The sequence below is a fragment of the Somniosus microcephalus genome, chromosome 4 (assembly GCF_052327205.1).
Source record: "Somniosus microcephalus isolate GS21.2 chromosome 4, FLI_Smic_1.0, whole genome shotgun sequence".
Lineage (NCBI taxonomy): Eukaryota > Metazoa > Chordata > Chondrichthyes > Squaliformes > Somniosidae > Somniosus > Somniosus microcephalus.
In genome coordinates this window covers 287,722,280-287,743,470 of record NC_140990.1, presented here as the reverse complement: position 1 = coordinate 287,743,470, position 21,191 = coordinate 287,722,280, and the positions used below count along the sequence as shown (strand labels likewise).

Here is a 21,191-nt window from a genome sequence, read left to right as displayed (position 1 = left end):
TTTTCCCGCGCTTGGCGGTCTTCACCTGTCCCCCGACGCTGTCTCCGCTTCACCACGGCTCTCGCGCCTTCAGTTTCCCCAGACGCTGCGCCTTTAGCCCGAATGCGGCCCTTATCTCCGGTCGCGATCGATGTCCCGCGCTGCGCCTCTCGCTCGAAAGCGGCCCGGCCCTTATCTCTGGTCGCGATCGACCTCACCGCCCTTATTCCTCCGTCTTCCCAGCTCCGTCTGTACAGCCAACGCGGTTGACTTTCTGTCGCGTCGCTGCCCGGCTTACCCACCACGAGGTAGTAGAAGAAGCTGACAGTCGCTGATGGAGGCTTCGAGGTCAGGATGTCTTCTGCACTCCGGTTGCTCGATGCCTGCCGCTCGACGTGTCTTCCCGTAGGTGATGAGGGTGGAAACCTCTCTTCGACGTCCTGTCTGTGGACGAAGTCGCCGTGGAAATTACTGCAGCAGGGTAAGAATCGGACTCGTCGCCACTGTTAAGTCCGTGTGTTATAGTGAGAATTATTACACAGACCACAAGAGTAAATTCAACAGGTCTTTACTGGTTGGAGGTCGGACTATACTGAATACAATATTATTACACTGTGCTTATATACCGGTGTGGTCACCACCGGTATTACGTATACAGCAGCCAAGAAAGTAGTACCTTTCTTAAGGTGGACCAGGCTTAAGTTCTCTTAAGGTGGAACAGGTTACATACACCACACATTTATTTCCTTTCCTCCTGGACATCAGATTCGGATGAAGACCAGCTGCGGCAGCAGCAGAACCCTGAACAACAGCAGCATCAACTGCAGGAGCTCCAAGCTGCTGCTCACCCATTTGAAGCTTCACAGGCCAAAAGGCGCCAGCGCGCGACCACATTGCTGCCTGGGATGCAAGGGACGCACTCATCTTGGCCAGATTTGCTTAGCCTGCACAATCAAACACTTTTGCCTCGCACATTCTTATCAGACCATCGACAGTGGCCAAGAACCTGCAGATTCCTATCACTCTGACCACCATACTGACAATTGCAAGTTGCCCTAAGCTCTCAATGTGGAAGTCCCATTTGCGAAATGACACACGCCACAACTGCAACAGTTTGCCATCAGAATTTTTAATGGCAATAACCAACTGATGGCATTTCAAAATTAAACATAACATTACACCCAAGTGACTACCCTTGTGACTACTTGTGCAGTATCTTCCTCTTACACGTGCTCCTACAAAGTGCTTCCCCTGTGGCTTCAGCAGATGTGGAAGCCCCTTGCTCACTTTCCTGCTCCTCCTGACTCGACACCTTTGGCGGGCATCCTCTGGGGTTGTGAACCTGTGAGGGCTCGGCAACAGTCTGCTGTTCCTGCGGCTGTGCAGGGGTTGAGACGCCAATCTCAGTTGAGTGGGGACTCTGGTGGGGCTCTGCCCTGTAAGGAATGACCCAGATTCTGCCTCGCCTCGCCACCAGAGGGCTCCATGAACTCTCTTAATTGTGCCCTTCTTTATTCATTATTGTATTCACCTGTGCATTGTTAGATACCTACTATTTAAGTGGGGTTCACTTTATGTTCATTGCTCAGTCTTGAGTTGCACTGCCTGGTGATATCGCTTGCTGGTCTGCTAGCCTGTATTCTGTGCTGTTGTTATTTTGTTTATGTCAAGTAAAGTCTACCTTTGTTTTGTAACCTAACCTCTGCCTCAGTTTGCCTTACTGCAGTTGGGTCCACCGAGTTCCGGTCCTTACAGCAAGACTGAGCCAAAACATGGACCCAGCAGAGAAGTACCAATGGCTAAGACTAATTTCTGAACAGCTACAACTGATCTTGAACGAACTGCGGTGTCTCGCCACAGCATTCTCCCGAAGCCAGAATCAGCTGGAGGCCCTCGTCACCGCTTTCCATCAGAGCCAGAAACAGAGTCAGGTGATCCAAGCCGCTCCGGCACCGTTACCCGCTCCTACGGTTTCGCCTTCCCCTCTGAAAGAACCCCGATTACCTGCACCCGAGCGCTACGACGGTAACCCAGGAGGATGTCGAGGTTTCCTAACCCAGTGTTCCCTGGCTTTCCAACTGCAGGGTTCATTATTTCCCAGTGACTGTTCCCGAGTGGCCTACATCATTTCGCTACTCACCGGCAAGGCACTTACCTGGGCTACAGCCGTCTGGGAACAGCAAACTCCGGCATGTTCAAACTACCAACTTTTCTCGGAAGAAATGAGAAGGGTCTTTGATCACCCTGTCAGTGGAAGAGAGGCATCTAACAAACTGCTTCGGCTTCGCCAGGGGGTTCGTAGCGTTGCGGACTACGCTATTGAGTTTCGCACTCTCGCTGCAGAAAGCCAATGGAATTCGGAGGCGCTCATCGCCACTTTTCGCCACGGTCTCACGGATGAGATCAAGGACGAACTGGCTTCCAGGGATCCGGTGAGTGATTTGGAGTCTCTTTTTGATATCTCCGTTCGTGTGGATAATCGTCTCCGTGAGAGACGAAGAGAACGCCACTCCTTTTTCACCCCACTTGCAGAGACCAGAGCCTTTCCTGCTTCGAAGCCATCTGAGAACCTCCGAGCCATCCCGAGTCCATCTTTGACCGATCCAGAGGAGCCCATGCAGGTGGGAGTAACCCGCCTCTCGCAGCCCGAACGTGATCGCCGAATGAGAGAGGGATCTTGCCTCTATTGTGGGGAAGCTGGCCACTTTCGCTCTTCCTGTCCAGAGTTGGTGGGAAAAGCCAGGGCTCATCCAGGACGGAGGGACCTGAGATGAGCGTAACCATCCCTTCCGACCCCACTGTTTCTAGGGTTTTGCTGGCATCCTCCCTTTTCTGGGGCAATCATCAACATGATCTTAAGGCCCTGGTGGATTCGGGGTCTGTTGGTAACTTCATAGGTCTGGGGTTAGCTAAACAGCTCAAGATTCCCCTGACCCATCCTGATCACCCCCTCACTGTTGTTGCCCTGGATAGAAGACCCCTGGGCTCTGGAACCATTCACCATCATACTGCCCCCCTGTGTTTGGGCGTGGAAGGACAACACTTCGAGACCATCCAATTCTCCCTTATCCACTCTTCCGAGTTTCCGTTAATTCTGGGTTACCCTTGGTTGGCCTGCCATAATCCTCGCTTGGATTGGGCCACCGGCCGGCTTATGGAATGGGGCTCCGCCTGCCATACTACCTGTTTTCGCGCCAAGTCTCCTTCCCAGCCCCAGGAGTTCCCATCACGCTCTGAATTGTCCCGAGTGCCACCCGAGTATGAGGATCTAAAAGAGGTCTTCAGTAAGGTTCGAGCCACATCACTTCCCCCTCATAGGCCGTATGACTGTGCCGTTGACCTCCTGCCTGGGACATGCCCACCTAGGGGTAGGATCTTTTCCCTTTCTGCTCCTGAGACCGCCGCCATGGAGGAGTACATCCGTGACGCCCTCGCCGTTGGCTTCATCCGTCCGTCCACCTCTCCTGCTGGTGCCGGTTTTTTCTTCGTGAGTAAGAAAGATGGAGGTCTCCGCCCCTGCATCGATTACCGTGGCCTTAACCGGATTACCATAAAGAACCGTTATCCGCTTCCACTCATGTCGACGGCCTTCGAGCTACTTCAGGGAGCCACGGTCTTCACAAAATTGGATCTCCGCAACGCCTACAACCTCATCCGCGTCCGCGAAGGGGACGAGTGGAAGACGGCATTCAACACACCTACTGGGCACTATGAGTACCTGGTTATGCCTTTTGGATTGACCAACGCCCCTGCTGTGTTCCAGGCGCTCATCAACGACGTTCTCCGAGACATGCTGAATCGCTTTGTTTTTGTCTACCTGGATGACATTCTCATTTTCTCCAAGACTCTTCACGATCATGTCCAGCATGTAAGACAAGTCCTGCAACTTCTGCTTAACAACCTCTTGTTTGTCAAGGCTGAGAAGTGTGAGTTTCACGTTTCCACGGTTTCATTTCTGGGCTTCATCATCTCCAGCGGCAACATCCAAATGGACCCTGGCAAGACCCAAGCTGTCCGAGATTGGCCACCACCCACCTCTCTCAAACAGGTGCAACGTTTCTTGGGGTTTGCTAACTTCTATCGGAGATTCATCAGAAACTTCGGCACCATTGCTGCCCCTCTCAACGCCCTCACCAAGACCGCCTCTACCCGGTTCAGTTGGTCCGCTGAGGCTGCGCAGGCTTTCGAGGACCTCAAGCGGCGCTTCACGTCTGCTCCTGTCCTCGTGATTCCGGATCCCTCACTCCTCTTCATTGTCGAGGTGGATGCCTCGGATATAGGAGTGGGCGCCGTTTTATCCCAACGGTCTAGCGACAACAAACTGCACCCTTGCGCCTTTTTCTCTCGCTGACTCACTCCCGCCGAACGAAACTACGATATTGGGAACCGGGAATTGCTTGCAGTTAAGTTGGCACTGGAGGAGTGGAGACATTGGTTGGAGGGGTCTAAACACCCGTTCATTGTCTGGACTGACCATAAGAATCTGGCCTATATCCAGGAGGCCAAACGACTTAACTCTCGCCAAGCTCGCTGGGCACTGTTTTTTAATCGTTTTGACTTTGTCCTGTCATACCGTCCTGGTTCCAAGAATCTCAAGCCTGATGCTCTCTCCAGGCAATTTGATCCACCCGAGCGGGAGAGACAACCAGAACCTATTATTTCTACTTCTCGAATTGTAGCACCGGTTCGCTGGGGGATCGAGACGCTGGTCAGAAAGGCGCAACAGAGGGAGGCAGACCCTGGCAACGGCCCACCCGGTCGCCTTTTTGTCCCCAACACGACTCGCTCACAAGTCCTGCAGTGGGGGCATTCGTCGCGACTCACCGGTCATCCAGGCACATCCAGGACGCTGGAGTTTCTTCGCAGAAGGTTCTGGTGGCCCACCATGGAGAAGGATGTAAAGGCGTTCGTGGCAGCTTGTGCCATTTGTGCACGAAACAAGAACCCTCGATCTCGCCCCCAGGGTTTGCTGCATCCTCTCCCCATTCCCACTCGCCCCTGGTCACACCTCTCGGTGGATTTCATCACAGGCCTTCCACCATCTCAAGGCAACACTGTCATTCTGGTCATCGTAGATCGCTTCTCCAAAGCCTGTCGCTTTCTGCCCTTGCCCAAGCTTCCCTCAGCCCAAGAGACAGCCGAGCTCATGGTCCAGCATGTTTTCAGGTTGTTCGGTTTGCCCCTTGACATCGTTTCTGACCGTGGTCCACAATTCGCCTCCCGGTTTTGGAGGGCCTTCTACAAACTCATTGGAGCTACTGTCAGTCTTTCCTCGGGTTTCCACCCTCAGTCGAACGGTCAAACAGAACGGATCAACCAAGACCTGGAGACGACCCTGAGGTGTCTCGTGTCCGCTAACCCTGCGACCTGGAGTCGTCACATCGTCTGGGCTGAGTACGCGCACAACACGTTGCGCTGCTCCCCCACAGGACTGTCGCCGTTCGAGTGCCAGTTCGGTTTTCAGCCTCCACTGTTCCAGGAGCTCGAGGTGGGGGTTCTGTCCGCGGAGAAGTTTGTCCAGCGTTGTCGGCGGACCTGGAGGAGAGCGCGGCTGGTCTTACAACGAGCTTCTCGACAACGGCAGATCCAGGCCAACAAGCGGCGCAGACCGGCTCCTTCATTCCGTCCTGGTCAGAGGGTCTGGCTTTCTACGCAGGATCTTCCGCTGCGAGTGGAGTCCCGCAAGCTGGCGCCTCGTTTCATCGGTCCCTTCATGGTGTTGAGGAAGGTCAACCCGGTGTCCTACCATCTCCAGCTGCCCCGCTCCATGCGGATTCATCCTACCTTCCATGTCTCCCGGCTTCGGCCAGTGGCCAGCAGTTCCCTGGCGCCCGCCACGAGGCCTCCTCCTGCTCCCCGCATCATCGACGGCCAGCCTGCTTACACGGTCCGTCGCCTGATGGACTCTCGCCAGGTTCGCGGGGGTCTCCAGTTCCTGGTGGACTGGGAGGGATATGGTCCGGAGGAACGCTCTTGGGTCCCGGACCGGGACATCCTGGATCGCGATTTAGTACGGAATTTTTTTCGTCGTCACCATGGACCTTCTGGGGGAACGTCAGGGGCCGTTCCTAGGGGGGGGGGGCCTGTAAGGAATGACCCAGATTCTGCCTCGCCTCGCCACCAGAGGGCTCCATGAACTCTCTTAATTGTGTCCTTCTTTATTCATTATTGTATTCACCTGTGCATTGTTAGATGCCTACTATTTAAGTGGGGTTCACTTTATGTTCATTGCTCAGTCTTGAGTTGCACTGCCTGGTGATACCTCTTGCTGGCCTGCTAGCCTGTATTCTGTGCTGTTGTTGTTTTGTTTATGTCAAGTAAAGTCTACCTTTGTTTTGCAACCTAACCTCTGCCTCAGTTTGCCTTACTGCAGTTGGGTCCACCGAGTTCCGGTCCTTACATGCCCGAGGGCTTTGCAGTGACATTGTCGTGTGAGCGCTTGGAGAGGAGCCCCCACTTCCTTGCTGTCTGCCACCAACAGCCCCTCATGGGTCAGCCCCACTTCAGAGCTAGCAAGTGGCTTGACAGCATCTTGCTGCACTTCAGGGGGGCCATGAGGACCCGTTTCTGTACTGGAAGTCCTACTCCCGAGGACTTGCATGAATGTCTTCTTTGTATGCTCAATAGCTGACCATCGCTCCTCAAGAGATGTCAGTCTATTGTGAACAATGACCATGTTTTCATGACCCTGGCGACTAAGTTCCTCCATGGCCGTAGCCATCCTCTCCTCTACGGTAGCCATCCTTTCCACGGAGGTTGCCATCCTTTCCATGGTGATGCGTTCATGCGCCAACGCCTTCACAAAGGCTCTGCTCATGTTAGCAATTGATTCCTCCATTCACTCCACACTTGCAACGACCCTGGAGACAAAACCTGCCAGAGACTCCTGCACCTGTTCCTGGAGTTTCAGCATCGCTGTCCTTCTGGATGGACCCGGAGGCACAGGGTCGACATGCAGCGGAGCCGAGCTGGGAGCGTCCTGCGCCCTCCGACGAGGACTCTCCACTGCTGCCCCTGTCTCCACCATCTGCCAATGCTCACTTGTGAGCTGTGATACACCAGGTGACAACTCTACTGTATGTCCTGAAGGTCCCACCGAGGTGTGAGTGTCTGGGCTGGTGCTGGGTGCGCTGAATTCTGCTGACGCTGCGCCCTCAGAGGTTGCAACTTCCTCTGAGGAGTCTGGAGGCTCAGGCTGTTCTTCCTGGATAGTGGGGACAGGGGCTTTCGATAGTCCTGTGGGGGAGTAAAGGAAATAGTCAGAGATGTGAGGCCAAGGTTACATGCGCATTGAATATTGCAGATGATCAAAAGTCAGTCTGTTAGAGCTTCAGAATCAGTATCAGTGACTCATGCAATGTCAATGAGAGAGATGATAAACTATTCTGTCACCAGCTTGCTCTGATGCACCTGTCTGTCCGTCCCCCAGTTGCGCATCCTCCTCCACTCCCACGATCTCCAGGGCCGCCTCCTCCCAGGGGGTGAGCTGGGCTACTGAGGGTGGCCCTCCTCCTGTCCTCGCTCTTTCCCTCTTATTGTGAGCTCTCTTTTCCTGAGGGAGACAAGTGGAGTTTGAGTGAGAATGAAGGAGTGAGTGTGGAGAATCCATATCATTGATGGTTAGAAGGAGACAAAGATGGAGTGAGGTGGCAAGACCAAGGGCCCTCCGTGTGTGTTGTCAGTTGTTTTCATAGCATCACAGCGATAGGGAGTGTGAGGGCTGCATAGTTGAATAGTTAGGTGAATGTGACCATAGAGAGAGAGGGATGTCAGTGTCAAGTGCATGTGAAGGAAGAGGTTGTCAAAGCTGTGTACTGGTGAGGAGAGGCAATGGGGATCAGATTGAGGGTGATGGGAAAGTCATACTCACTTTTCCAGTGCGCAGAAGGTCATGAAACCTCTTCCTGCACTGCAGCCAGGTTCTGCGGCACATAGACAAAGAGCTGACCTCCTGGGCCATTTGCATCCACACAGCTTTCGTCTGCTGTGGAGGCTTCTTCCTGAGGAAGGGAAGAGCACCTCCTTATTTCCTCTTGCTCCCTCCACCGAAGCTTGCAGTGCGGCATCATCGAACCTTGGTGCAGACCTTGGCCTACTGCTGGACATATTGGCTGGAGGAATCTATCGCAGCAAAGGGCATAAGATTTGCAGTCTGCAGAAGAAGCAAGGCTGCTTGCAGGCCTTAAATCCACCAGCACTGGTGACGTTATCAGAGGCGACTTTCAGGATGGAAAGACTAAGTGGTTCTGCTCTGGGGCCACTCTGTTCACTATGTATATCAATGATTTGGATATAGGCCTAGAGAGAGTGCTGTTGAAATTTGTAGAAGATTCCAAAATAGGAGGTATAGATAATTCTTTAGCAGACTAAAGGAAATTGATGAGATGGGGAAATGTGTTGAAAAGGGAGCAGATAGAATTCAGTGTCATTAAGTGTATGGTGATGCTCCAGTAATTGTACTCTGAATGGAAGTAGGCTTGGTGCTGTGGAAGAGCAGAGGGACTTGGGGGTGCAGGTTTACAGGACATTAAAGGCCTGGTTGATGAGGACATAAAAAGAGATAATAGAATTCTCGGTTTTATCACTAGAGGTACAGAGTATAAAAGGCAAGAGGCAATAATGAGCCTTTATAAAAACTTAGACCTCTGTTGTGTGCAGTACTGGTCTCCATACTACAGGGAGGATATTGAGGTTTAAGATTCACTAGGATGCTACCTAATATGAGAAAATACAAATACGAAGGAAGACTTGAAACATTGTTTTTTTTGTTAGACTAATGCAAGTTATGGGGTAATATGATACAGGTGTTTTAAAATATGAAAGGATAGGGTAGATATAAGCAGACTGTCTGGTAATTGAGAGGTCTAGAAAGAGAGGCTACAGATGCAAGAATAAATGTTAGAGATTTAGAACAGAGAGCAAGAAAACCTCTTTACTCAGAGTTGTGAGGCTGTGGAATTCACTTCTAAGCTTAGGGGCTGAGGCAGAAATGATGTCAACATTCAAGATTATTCAAGTTGGGTGGATAAAGGATAAGGAGATGAAGGGATATGGGAACAGGGCAGGTAAATCTGATTAGGACTATGCTCGCGTGGATATGCATGGTTGGGCTGTTTGACACTGGAAAGTGTAAATGCAGTGTACTGTCAAACGTTCCACCTGAACTTAATTAAAATGTTGAGGGCAGTGATGTTTCCCATTCTACTCAGTAAACATTAACATTTTTAACTCTTGCAAGACAGCTCTGCTCTTGTGTTTATACAACTAGACGGGGAAAGGCTGTTCCCACTAGTTGATGGTACAAGGACTAGGGGACACAGATTTAAGGTTTTGGGCAAGAGATACAGGGGGATATGAGGAAAAACTTTTTTACACAGTGAGTGGTGATGACCTGGAATTCATTGCCAATGGAAGTGGTGGAAGCGGAGACACTCAATGGCCCAGAAATTCGGGTCGGAGGCTTCCCGCGGGTGCAAGCCTCCGACCTGCACTTACCTAGCGTGCCGGCCGTTGAGCTGTGGGCCCACGTGGGATTCCAATCCTGGGCCTGCTCCAACTGCCGGCGCGCAGTGCTTGCGTATCCCAGGGGCGCAGTTAGTTCGATGCGTCCCCTGGGATCACGTGGGCCATGGAGAGCCAATGGTAGCAGGGAATGCTTCATTCATAAGTTTGACAGGAAGAGCTGTCAAAACTATAAATACTATAAGCCCCAAAACATCACTGAAACATCAAATAATTTTTTTTTTAAATCACATTTTTAAAATAACTATAAATTACATGGAATAACTATTTTAAACAATAATTTAAATTTTTGAAAAGATTATTTACATTTTCTAATAGGGCTAAAAATAAACTTACCGTTCTTTAAAGTATTTAAAAATAATAAACCTGTGGAAAAATGTTTTAATTTTAATTAATTCACCACTTACCTTGTTAAAAGCAGGCCTTGCGCCTGCTTTTTAAAAGTGTAGCTGCTGGAGACTTACCCTCCCAGAGAATCCTGCAAAAAAAAAATAAGTTCAATGCGCATGCGTTGCCGCTCCGGCGCACGCGTTCAATCACTGAACCCCTTCTTTCAGGGGAACGGAAGTGCCAGTTTCCCACGCATGCGCAGTGCATGCACGAAACCGGCACTTTTGTTGGGCCTACGCGTGAGTACCCCGTGCATACTCATGTGTTGGGACCCAAATTTCTGGGCCATTTTTCAAGGGGAGACTGGATAGGCACTTGAGGGAAATAAACTTGCAGGGCTATGGGGATAGATCGGGGGAATGGGACTGACAGGATTGCTCTACAGAGAGCCAGCATGGACTCAATGGGCCGAATGTCCTCCTTCTCTGCCGTTATGACTCTATGGGGGAAACATTTGGTTGCTTTGCGCCTCCCGTTAACGCTATGTCCGACGGGGTCAGGGGGGCCTACCTGCAACGGGGAGGCGCAATTTAAAGGCGAGGTGTGGGGCGGCCATTTTTGTTGCTGGCCGCCTACCAGCACCTGCCTGCACTCCCGTCCCAAGCCTCCTGAAACGCTCCCCCCGTGGAGTGCTGGCTGCGCTCCAACAGCCCGGCACGTCTCTTGAGTGCCGGGCTCTTTTGCCTGCACTCCCGATCCACGGGGGCCCAGCTGGGCCCCATGTCACGCTGCGCAAGGCCCCTCCCCTTTAAGAAGGGGAGGAAGGCCTGCAATACTGCAGCACAACGTGCCGCAGCGTGTGGCGCTGCGGCACATAATGCCGCAATATTGACTCACAGTGCCCCAAGAGGGATGCGGGGCGCCCCACTTCCCTCTTGGGGTGCAACCACTCAATTTCTGGCGCGGGGGTGCTAATTTTTCCGGGTCACTACTTTTAGTGCCCCGGCGAAGTTAGCACCCCATACGGGGCGCTACTCAATTTTTAGCCCTATGACTCTATAACTGTTTAGCTTCCATCAAGGTCTGTTTGAGGCACAGTCTTCATCTGCCCCAAACATAGCCGATGATGTCCGAGAGAATGAGGCAGGAGTCAGGGGAGGCGGGGAGGAAATTCCCACACTAGGAACCTCCTCAGCCCCAAGCTCTCTAACATCAAGCCACCTGGACACCCTAAGGAGCCGCTGAGCAGGTTAAGCTCATTGGGAGACGTGGTGTCCAGCTGGGCACTTGAGAGGGCTGAGAAGATTTTGCTGTCATTACTTTAATCGGGAACCAGTGGATGTGGTGTATTTGGATTTTCAGAAGGCATTCGATAAGGTACCACACAAGAGGTTATTAAACAAAATTAGGGCATTTGGAATTGGGGGTAATATACCAGCATGGCTTGAGGTTTGGTTAACAGATAGAAAACAGAGAATATGAATAAACGGGTCATTTTCGGGTTGGCAGGCTTTAACTAGTGGGGTACCACAAGGATAAGTGCTTTGGCCTCAGCTATTCACAATCTACATCAATTATTTGGATGAGGGGACCAAATGTAATATATCCAGGTTTGCTGATGATACAAAGCTGGGTGGGAATGTAAGTTGAGAGGAGACTTCAAGGGGATATAGACAGGTTAAGTGAGTGGGCAAGAACATAGGCCCCAATTTTCTGCCAGCCGTCAGGTGGCTTTTCATGCGGGCGGGGGCCGAAAATCATCGAAATAGGGGGTTGCGACCCTCCCCTGCCTGATTCCCCGCCCCGTCCGACTTTCAGACCGCAGTTTCTCCGCGACCCGAATCAGTTTCGCCCGCCGCTGGCGGGACTGGCTGGCGGGACCCTGATCACCAATTATTGGCATGTTTAATGCCATTTTAGGGTGCCCTTACGATTTTCAGGGGTTCCCCACGCTAAACACGCCTGCGGGGAACCCCGCTGATGAAACCTGGCGTGAAGCTTGCCGGCTTGCTTGCTCTCAGCTGCAGGTCATTCGGGAAAGCTGCGATTTAAAGGGACAGCATTTGTATGTTGCAGGACCTTGTTGTTGAAGGCTTGGGGCTACTTCTTCAAGGCTTGGGCACAGCTGTGGAAGGTTGGAGCCTCACACACTTTTCCAATGTGATCTCCTGGGAAGCCCCTCTCGCCACCCTCACTCAGCGCTTCCTCAGCGGAGGCATCTACCAGAAGCATGGGACGCCTTTTCTTCCTTCCCTTCTTGCCATTAGAGGATCTCCAGCAGCAGAGGCGGCAGCAGCAGAACCAGGAACAGCAGGATGAGCACCAGGAGCACCAGGCTGCTGCTCACTCACCTGAAGCTGCACAGACCAGAAGGGGCCAGCGCTTGGAAGTGGCTTGAGAGCACCTTGCTGCGCTTGAGGGGGCCATGGGGACCCGTATCTGCACTGGCAGTCCTACTCAGAAGGACTTCCATGAAGGTCTGGTTTCTCTGTTCAATAGATGGCCAATGCTCCTCAAGAGATGTCATTCTCTTATGAGCACTCACCGTGTTTTCCATACCCTGGCGAGTTATCTCCTCCATGGAGGTTGCCAACCTTTCCATGGTGATACGTTCCTGCGCCAATGACTCCACAAAGGCTCTGCTCATGGTCGCTATGGACTCCCCCATTCGCTCCGCACTCGCAGCGACCCTGGAGACAAAACCTGCCAGAGACTCCTGCATCTGTGCATGGAGATCCATCACCTCTTCTCTTGCGGATGGACCCAGAGGCAGAGGGTCGACATGCAGCGCAGCTGAGCTGAGCTGGCAGAGTCCTGCGCCCTCTGACGAGGACTCTCCACTGCTGCCCCTGTCTCCAGAATCTGCTGAGGCTCACTTGTGAGCTGTGAAACACCAGGTGACAACACTACTCTATGTCCCGAAGGTCCCCCCGAAGTGTGAGTGTCTGCGCTGGTGCTGGGTGCGCTTACTTCTGCTGACGCTGCGCCCTCAGAGGTTGGAGCTTCCTCTGAGGAGTCTGGCTGCACAGCCTCTTCCTCCTCCACAGTGGGGATGGGGGCTCTGGATGGTCCTGTAGGGGAGTAGAGGAAGGAGTTAGAGATGTGATGCCAAGGTTACATGCACATTCGAGTTGACATCTGCTGACACCTGCATCCATGCAGCATTGGTCTCAGTGGGAGGCCTCTTCCTGCCTGACCTAGGGAAGAGGACCTCCCTGTGGGCCCTAACCCCATCCAATAATGCCTGCAGTGAAGCTTCGTCGAATTTGGAGGCAGCTTGGGGTCTAGCACTGGCCACAGCTGCTGAAGGCTCCTCTGCCATCCTACATGGTTCGTTTGGAAGCCAACAGAGGAAGCAATGCTTGCTGTGGACCTTGAAAGCACCACGAATGATGACATCATACTGTGGGGCTTCCTGTCTGGAAATGGACAATTAGCAAGGCTGCCCACACGCTGGAAATTAATTGGCCACTTAAGGGAAAATTGCGTGCAGCTGGCTGACCCATTCTTTTTGTGTCAGAACCCCACATTCGGGGGAATCCGACCATTTCCCACACAATCCACAAAATCAGGCCCATAATGTGCAGAAATGTGAAGTTATCCACTTTGGTAGGAAAAATAGAAAAGCAGAGTATTTTTTAAGTGGTGAGAGATTGGGAAATGTTGGTGTTCAGAAGGACTTGGGTGTCCTTGTACACGAATCACTGAAAGTTAACATGCAGGTACAGCAAGCAATTAGGAAAGCAAATGGTATTTTGGCCTTTATTACAAGAGGGTTTGAGTATAAGAGTAAAAACATCTTACTCCAATTATATAGGGCCCTGGTGAGACCACACCTGGAGTAATGTGTACAGTTTTGGTCTCCTTACCTAAGGAAGGATATACTTGGCTTAGAGGGAGTGCAACGAAGGTTCACCAGACTGGTTCCTGGGATGGGGGGATTGTCCTATGAGGAGAGATCGAGTAGACTAGGCCTATATTCTCTAAAGTTTAGAAGAATGAGAGGTGATCTCATTGAAACATACAAAATTCTTACAGGGCTTGACAGGGTAGATGCAGGGAGGATGTTTCCCCTGGCTGGGGAGTCTAGAACCAGGGGTCACAGTCTTAGAATAAGGGGTCGGCCATTTAGGACTGAGATGAGGAGAAATTTCTTCACTCAGAAGGTGGTGAATCTTTGGAATTCTCTACCCCAGAGGGCTGTGGAGGCTCAGTCATTGAGTATATTCAAGTCAGAGATCAATAGATTTTTGCATATTAAGGTAATCAAGGGATATGGGGATAGTGCAGGAAAGTGGAGATGAGGTAGAAGATCAGCCATGATCTCATTGAATGGCAGAGCAGGCTCGAAGGGCCAAATGGCCGACTCCTGCTCCTATTTCTTATGTTCTTATGATCCTGGCTTACATCCCCATTAAAATCTTGGCAGAAGAAATCAACTCGGCCCCCTTATAAAGGGGGCCTCATCAAGGCACTAGGATGACTGGTAGCACAGCAAGCGACTGGCCATTTGTCACTTTTCCCATGCCCCCTCCACTGGCGGCTGCCCAAGAATCATCCAGAATAACATGGGCGCGCACCGCTGCTTTTTAAATGAGGTGATCTCCCCTGACCCTGGCTATACTGGGAACGTTAGAAGCTCTTCTGCCAGCGGAGCTGATCTGCGTATTTTTGGGGCCAAAATCTTGTTTGAATATTGTTGCTGCATTTCTGTTGTTTAAATGTTTTATCATGTGTTCTTTTAAGCTGCTCTGTTTGTTTATAGTGCAAATAATTATAGTGCAAATATTCAGGATTGTATTCCATAAGATGCCATGGCAAAAATTAGTTTTTAAAATCCAGGATGCGAAAACATCAACCATTTCATTGTGTTGTTTAGACTGTAAATTTAATCTTGCATTTCAACTTCTGAATCATTATGCACTTTGTTATACATAGCTGTTTCTGGCGTATTGGTGGACTTGATTAAGGTCAGATTCTGAGCAAGGGTTGTTCCAGTCTGTCACATAAAACTATGTACTACTGTCTGAAGTGTAGATTAGATGTGGTTTATGCTGATTCACATTTGGCCAACAGATGGTGCAACTATTCACGTTGCGCTCTGTTAATAATAAAATACTTGCACAGCAACTGGATAATTGTAAGAAAATGGATGACTAGTTAATCTTGTTCACTTTAAATCCTAGCGACGTATCACTGAGCAATTAAATAGATGTGTTGCTACATGTTTGCTTGCAGAGCAGTTGCTTAAAGAAAATAGTTTTTGCAATTTCAAAATGGAAATTTAGTACGTGCCTATTATATTAAAAGCATCCTTGTATGATTCTGTGTTGCATTTAAGTGTTTAGTAATTTATCATGCAAGTGAGCACATTTAAAAAGAAAAAATCCCTTATTTATTTTATCATCGACATTGCTCATGATTAGCAGTGCTATTTACCTTTGAAACCGCAAGGATGTCAGTTTTGTGACTCCCTCTGCTTGCCTCACCACTTTGCTACCAGCCAACAGGAGATCGACTTGCACCTGTGCTGACTATTTGGTTTATTTCCCTTCCTTTCAAAGTGAAACCAAGGAGTTCCATTTATTGCTACTGTTTACACTGCTAACTGCAGAGAAATGCACACGGGCATCACAGAAGTGAGATGGCTTTAAATGGTGTTCCTTTACTTACAGCTACCTTACAATACATATCTGGGGCTTGGCTGAGGCACTCACAGGTGCCCACAGTCCATGCCGCTCTGAGCCTCTGATGGAAAATGGAAAACCCAGTATGCGTGGCTTACTTCACCCAGCTGCGTACTCCGTCTTCTACTATGGAACTTCATGCAATGTGCTTTATGAAGAAATGCAATCCACCGAGGTGGTCAATTGTTGCAGTGAGTTGCTGCTGAGTCGTGTGACTTGGACCAGCAAGGCCTGGTTCCCTTTTCACTGGTCTCCAAATTAAATCACTGTTGGGAGGCACGAAGCAGAAGCCTGGCACCACTTCATGGGGAGGAAGTGAAAATCAGAGAAAAAGTCATCCTTCGTTTATTCACTTAATAGCTAGTCCAAAGTACCATTAGCAGAGTACGATAGCAAAATACTGCAGATGCTGGAAATCCGAAATAACAACAGAAAATGCTGGAAAAACTCAGCAGGCCAGGCAACATCCGTGGAGAGAAATTAGAGTTGACGTTTCGGGTGAACCCTTTTTCAAAACTGGAAAGGAAATGAAATAGATTGAAGGCAGGGCTGCGATAGAACAAAAGAAGTAAAGAGACATTAAGAGGTATTCAAAACCAGACGAGATGGTAATAGGACAGTGGAGACAAAAGATGGCTCAGATTAGGTGTGAAGTGTACTGGCAGGAGGAGAGACAGCTGCCATGTGGGAGAGAGAAAAAAAAAGGGAAAGGGGGGGAAAGGCGGGGGAGGGAAAACCCAAAACAAAGGGATGGAAAAAATATATAAGTAAAAATGTAATAGGGGCCGAGGTTATGATCTGAAATTGTTGAACTCGATATCGAGTCCGGAAGGCTGCAAAGTGCCTAATCGGAAGGTAAGGTGCTGTTCCTCAAGTTTACGTTGAGCTTACCATTAGCAGAGGCTGCCTGCTTGGCTCTAAATGGTGTACGTTACAGGGAGACCACATATCAAGAGGAAAATAACAGAAAAAAGATGGCATGTCAGCTGGAAAAAAAGCAAATACGTGTAACTAATTCCTTACTTTGTTTCAGGATGGAAGAGACTGTAAGGAATCTACTCCAGAATCAAGGGGCACTAGGACAGAGTACAGGAGCAACAGCTGACCTTTTAAAAGCATGCCAGGTATTGTTTCATTGCAATAGACATCGTATGAAACCATTATATTCAGTTATTTTGAATAAAAATGTATGTGTTCCAAGATTTCCAAATAACCCAGTTCTAAAAAATGAAATGCTACTGTTGTGTCCGTGTATAATAAGACATAGACTGCAGAGAACGGTACAACAGGTGTTTACTCAACGTGGCTCACACTGCAACTGATCTGTACAGATTACTACTCAGGGCTATATACAGGTATGGTCACTGCCGGTACTGCAGTATACATGAGCTGTAAAAGATAGTTCCCCCCTTAAAGGTATATACATTACAATTCCTTCCCTTTTAGATTAACAGTACCATAACACTCATTTAACAATTAAATATCAAACTAATTACAATGAACACTTTTAACATGCAACATTAGCTGAAAATAGTCTATTTATATATTCAGTCTTTGGGGAGGCTTCCTGATCCTTTCTGGATAGCGCCTTTCCCGAGTGTCTTGCTCTTGGTGCGGAGGCGATTCTGGCCCCCTGTCGTCGGTTGGTTCATCAGCTTCCGATGCTACTGTTTCTGGGGTAGATGCGACCTGTACGTCGGGTTCATCACCAGGTACGTATGGGCGAGGCATGGGGTTGACTTGTTCCTGTGACTCTAGGATCTGGTCAGCATGGCGTCTCACGATGCTCTCCCCAATGTCCACTGTGTACATTAGTGGGCCCTGCCATTTTTCTGTTCGGTAGTCGCAGGCCAGGACTGGTTGCCCTACATTGAAGCTCCTTGTTGGCTTCTCATGGATGTGCTGGAATTGCTTACTCTCAACATCTCTTTGTACGTTTGGTCTGAGCAAATCCAGGCGAGATCTTAACCTTCGGTTAAAGAACATCATGGCTGGGGCCTGGTTGGTGACTGCATGTGTCGCATTCCGGTAGGCGAACAGGAAATTGTCCACCTTGTGCTGCAGCGGAATGTTGTCATTGTACATAGCCTTTATTGCCTTCTTAAAGGTTTGTACGAACCTCTCAGCCAATCCATTTGTGGCTGGATGATACGGGGTGGATGTGTAATGCCTTACCCCATTCTTTTTCAAGAACCTCCGGAACTCTTCGGACACAAACTGTGGTCCGTTGTCGGAGCAAATCTGTTCTGGCAAGCCATTCCTGGCAAAAATGGTCCGTAGGACTGCAATAGTTTTCTCCGTGGTGGTGGAGGACATTTTGATGACCTCAGGCCATTTCGAGTGCGCATCCACGGCTATTAAAAACATTGAGTCCATGAATGGACCAGCAAAATCAATATGCACCCATTGCCATGGAGATGAGGGCCACTCCCATGGGTGTAGAGGGGCCTGTGGTGGTGCATTTTGGACTTTCTGGCATCCTGAGCAGCTCTTGGTCAGGTCCTCGATTTGTTTATCGATTCCCGGCCACCACACATAAGCCCTGGCAAGGCTTTTCATTTTTACCCCTCCCAGATGACCCTCATGAAGCTCATTGAGCACTCTATCCCTTAACTTGGGTGGAATTACCACTCGGGATCCACACATCAAGGTCCCCCGGCACACTGACAGCTGTTCTCTCCTTGTCGAGAATGCTGGCAACAGTGAGTCGCCATGCGCTGGCCATCCCTTCACCGTCAAATCATATACCCGAGACAGTGTCGGGTCATTTCGGGTTTCCTTTTCGATACAAGCGTTAGTTACCGGTAGGTATTCAACTATAGTCGAATGGAATATTTCGACAGGATCCACTGCTGGTGCTTCCTCCGCAGTAGGCAGTGGCAGGCGTGATAGCCCATCAGCATTTCCATGCTGTTTCGTGCCCTTATATTCAATCTCATAGTGGTGCGCCCCTAGAAAAAGTGACCATCTTTGTAGTCGTTGCGCAGTCATCACCGGAACGCCCTTCTTTGGATTAAAAATGGAGACAAGAGGCTGGTGATCAGTCAGCAAGGTGAATTTCTGCCCGTGCAGATAGTGATTGAACTTTTTCACTCCCCACACTAGGCTGAGGGCCTCCCTGTCAATCTGGGCGTAGTTACGCTCGGCTGAGGTTAGTGATCGTGACGCAAAGGCTATTGGCCTCTCTGAGCCGTCTGAGAATTTGTGCGACAGCACCGCTCCAATGCCGTAGGGTGACGCATCACATGCCAACCGAATTGGTAATGCTGGGTTGTTCTGCCACAGCGATAGCACTTCTCTGTTCCATATGACATTTCGTTTGTGCCATATTCTTGCGGTCTCTGTTGTATCTCTGCAGCGCCCCGTGCTGCTGCTTCATATGATACCGCAATGCTGAAAGCCTTTTCCAGCGTAAGGTCCTTTTCAGATAAAAGCCGTTTCTGGGTTCCTTCACTTTGAAGCCCACACACAAACTTGTCCCTTAAGGTATCTGCCGGTCCCGCTCCAAACTGGCAGTGTTTCGATAGTTTGCGCAGTTCTGTTAAATAATCAGCATTGCTTTCATCCTTATGCTGGTTCCGTTTGTGAAACTGGAATCTTTCTGCTATCAGCAGCGGTGTGGGGTTTAAATGTCCCTGTAGTATCATTACTATGTCTTCAAAACTCTTTTCCATTGGCTTCGTTGGGGTTACTAGATTTCGTAATAAACCATACGTCTTTGCACCCATTAAATTTAACAATACCGACACTTTCTTGTCATCTGACACCTCATTTGCCTTGCAGTACACCTCTTCGTTCGACATATGTAGTCCAATCTTCGACTTCATTGTCAAATGCAGTGATACTGCCACTCTTCGGCATTTTGGGTGTGGTTTAAAATGGTGTCTCCCAATGGCTTAAAATGGCGTCTCCCGCGCTTTCCTTCCTCCCCCGCTGCTGCCAACGCCGCTCCCGGCGGTTCTCGTGGCAATGGCGGCGCCCTGTAGGTTTTGCGCGCTTCTCCTGCACTGCTGCCAACGCCACTCTCGGTGGTCCTCGTGGCAATGGCGGGGCCTCGCGGGTTTCTGCGCGTCTCTCTCTCCCTCTCTCCGACGCTGCTCGGCCCCTGAACACCGGCTGCGCCCTGTGCGCTCTGCCCTCTCTCTCTCTCTCTCTCTCTCTCTCTCTCTCTCTCTCTCTCCCCCCCCGTCGACGCTGCTTGGCCCTTTGCTGTGCCGCTCGGTCGGGCTCTAGCCCGCCGCTGTCCGGGGAGGGTCTGCGCACTACCTGTTGCCAGCCCGTTTTGCTGGACCACCTTGACTGGAAAGCCAAGCCTGGCTCTCGACAGCCTCCCCCGCAATTCTCGAGTCTCTGCTGGATGACTGGGCGGTTGCCCGTGGTCGACGCCCGAGTCTCTGGCCTTGACCTCCAATCCACTGATCTCCAGGAACGAATCCCCGGGAGGTGATGCAGAGTTGCAGGTAGGTTCGAACTTGCCTCGTCGTCAATGTTGTGTCTGTGTATAATAAGACACAGACTGCGGGGAACGGTACAACAGGTGTTTACTCAACGTGGCTCACACTGCAACTGATCTGTACAGATTACTACTCAGGGCTATATACAGGTGTGGTCACTGCCGGTGCTGCAGTATACATGAGCTGTAAAAGATAGCCACTTAAAGGTATATACATTACAGCTACAAGTAGCTGATAATTAAGACTGCTGGTTAGGATCCCCGATGGTTAGATTAAAGTAGTAAATAGTGGACGAGGATGCTGCCAGCTTCAAAGATATCACTGATCTCTGTGGCGTTCAACCAGGGTAGTAATAGTCAGAGCATAGATTCTTGATCTAGTTCTTGGGTTTTGATATTTTTATGGGCCTGCAACTTTAAATTCCCTCAGTATTCTTCTCTCTCTACTGCTGACAAATGATCTCTCAGGCCTCTGCACATGTAGGATCACTCTCCCCATCATGGTGGCCCCACCATTATCTATGCCCCTGTTTTTACCAAACTCACTCCTCCTAGTGCAGCTCTGTTATCTTCTGCCTGATTGTACCAAATCTAAAATGGCAGCAAGAGTCCAGTGTAATATTCATTTCCATTTCTGGCTGATCTCTTTCAGAACATGCAGGTTCCTCTCCACCTCCCCCACCCCCAAAGTGCTCTCAGCTCACAACCAGTCCCCGTGTGCTCCGTAGACCTCAACCATCCAATGTTCACAGGCCTTGGGTCTCCCTGCTTATACACACTCCAAGGTCCAGGCTCTCTTTCCCCCTCTGCCAAATGGTTCCAAGCTCAACCTTCTTGCTTCCACAGTTTGCATAGATCCCAAACCTACCCAGTGCTTCCAATTCCAGTTTCCACGTCTCCCAGACCCCATCTCCCTTGAGTTCTATGAGGCCTCAGACTTCCCCAACTACCTTCTAGTCCTTACTCCTTCCACCTGGCATCTGCTTCCTATGTTTCAACTCTAAGACACACCCATTCTTCATGCCCCAAACCCCACCCCTATCCCAGTCTCTCCCAGCCTCTGACCCCAGCCATTTACTATCATCTGCATGTGGTCCAGCAATGTCTAGTTGATCTTTCTCCATCAAACCCTGCTATTCACAGCTGACCTGACAATTTAGTTACACCTTGCTATGCACCCTTGGCTTTTAAAAATGGCAAGAGTTAGAAATTGAGTACAT

The 21,191-nt window shown here is 50.1% G+C and overlaps 1 protein-coding gene across 4 annotated transcripts in view; it reads left to right on the top strand.

The window, feature by feature from the left end:
* LOC147120530 (nck-associated protein 5-like) overlaps positions 1 to 21,191 on the top strand; it is a 974,633-nt gene that overhangs the window by 539,224 nt on the left and 414,218 nt on the right. For all 4 annotated transcript variants that reach the window (XM_085986588.1, XM_085986589.1, XM_085986590.1 and 1 more), the window contains one exon: positions 16,552 to 16,642. In XM_085986588.1, the coding sequence (XP_085842714.1) occupies positions 16,552 to 16,642 (91 nt within the window). The remainder of the gene's footprint in view (positions 1 to 16,551; positions 16,643 to 21,191) is intronic.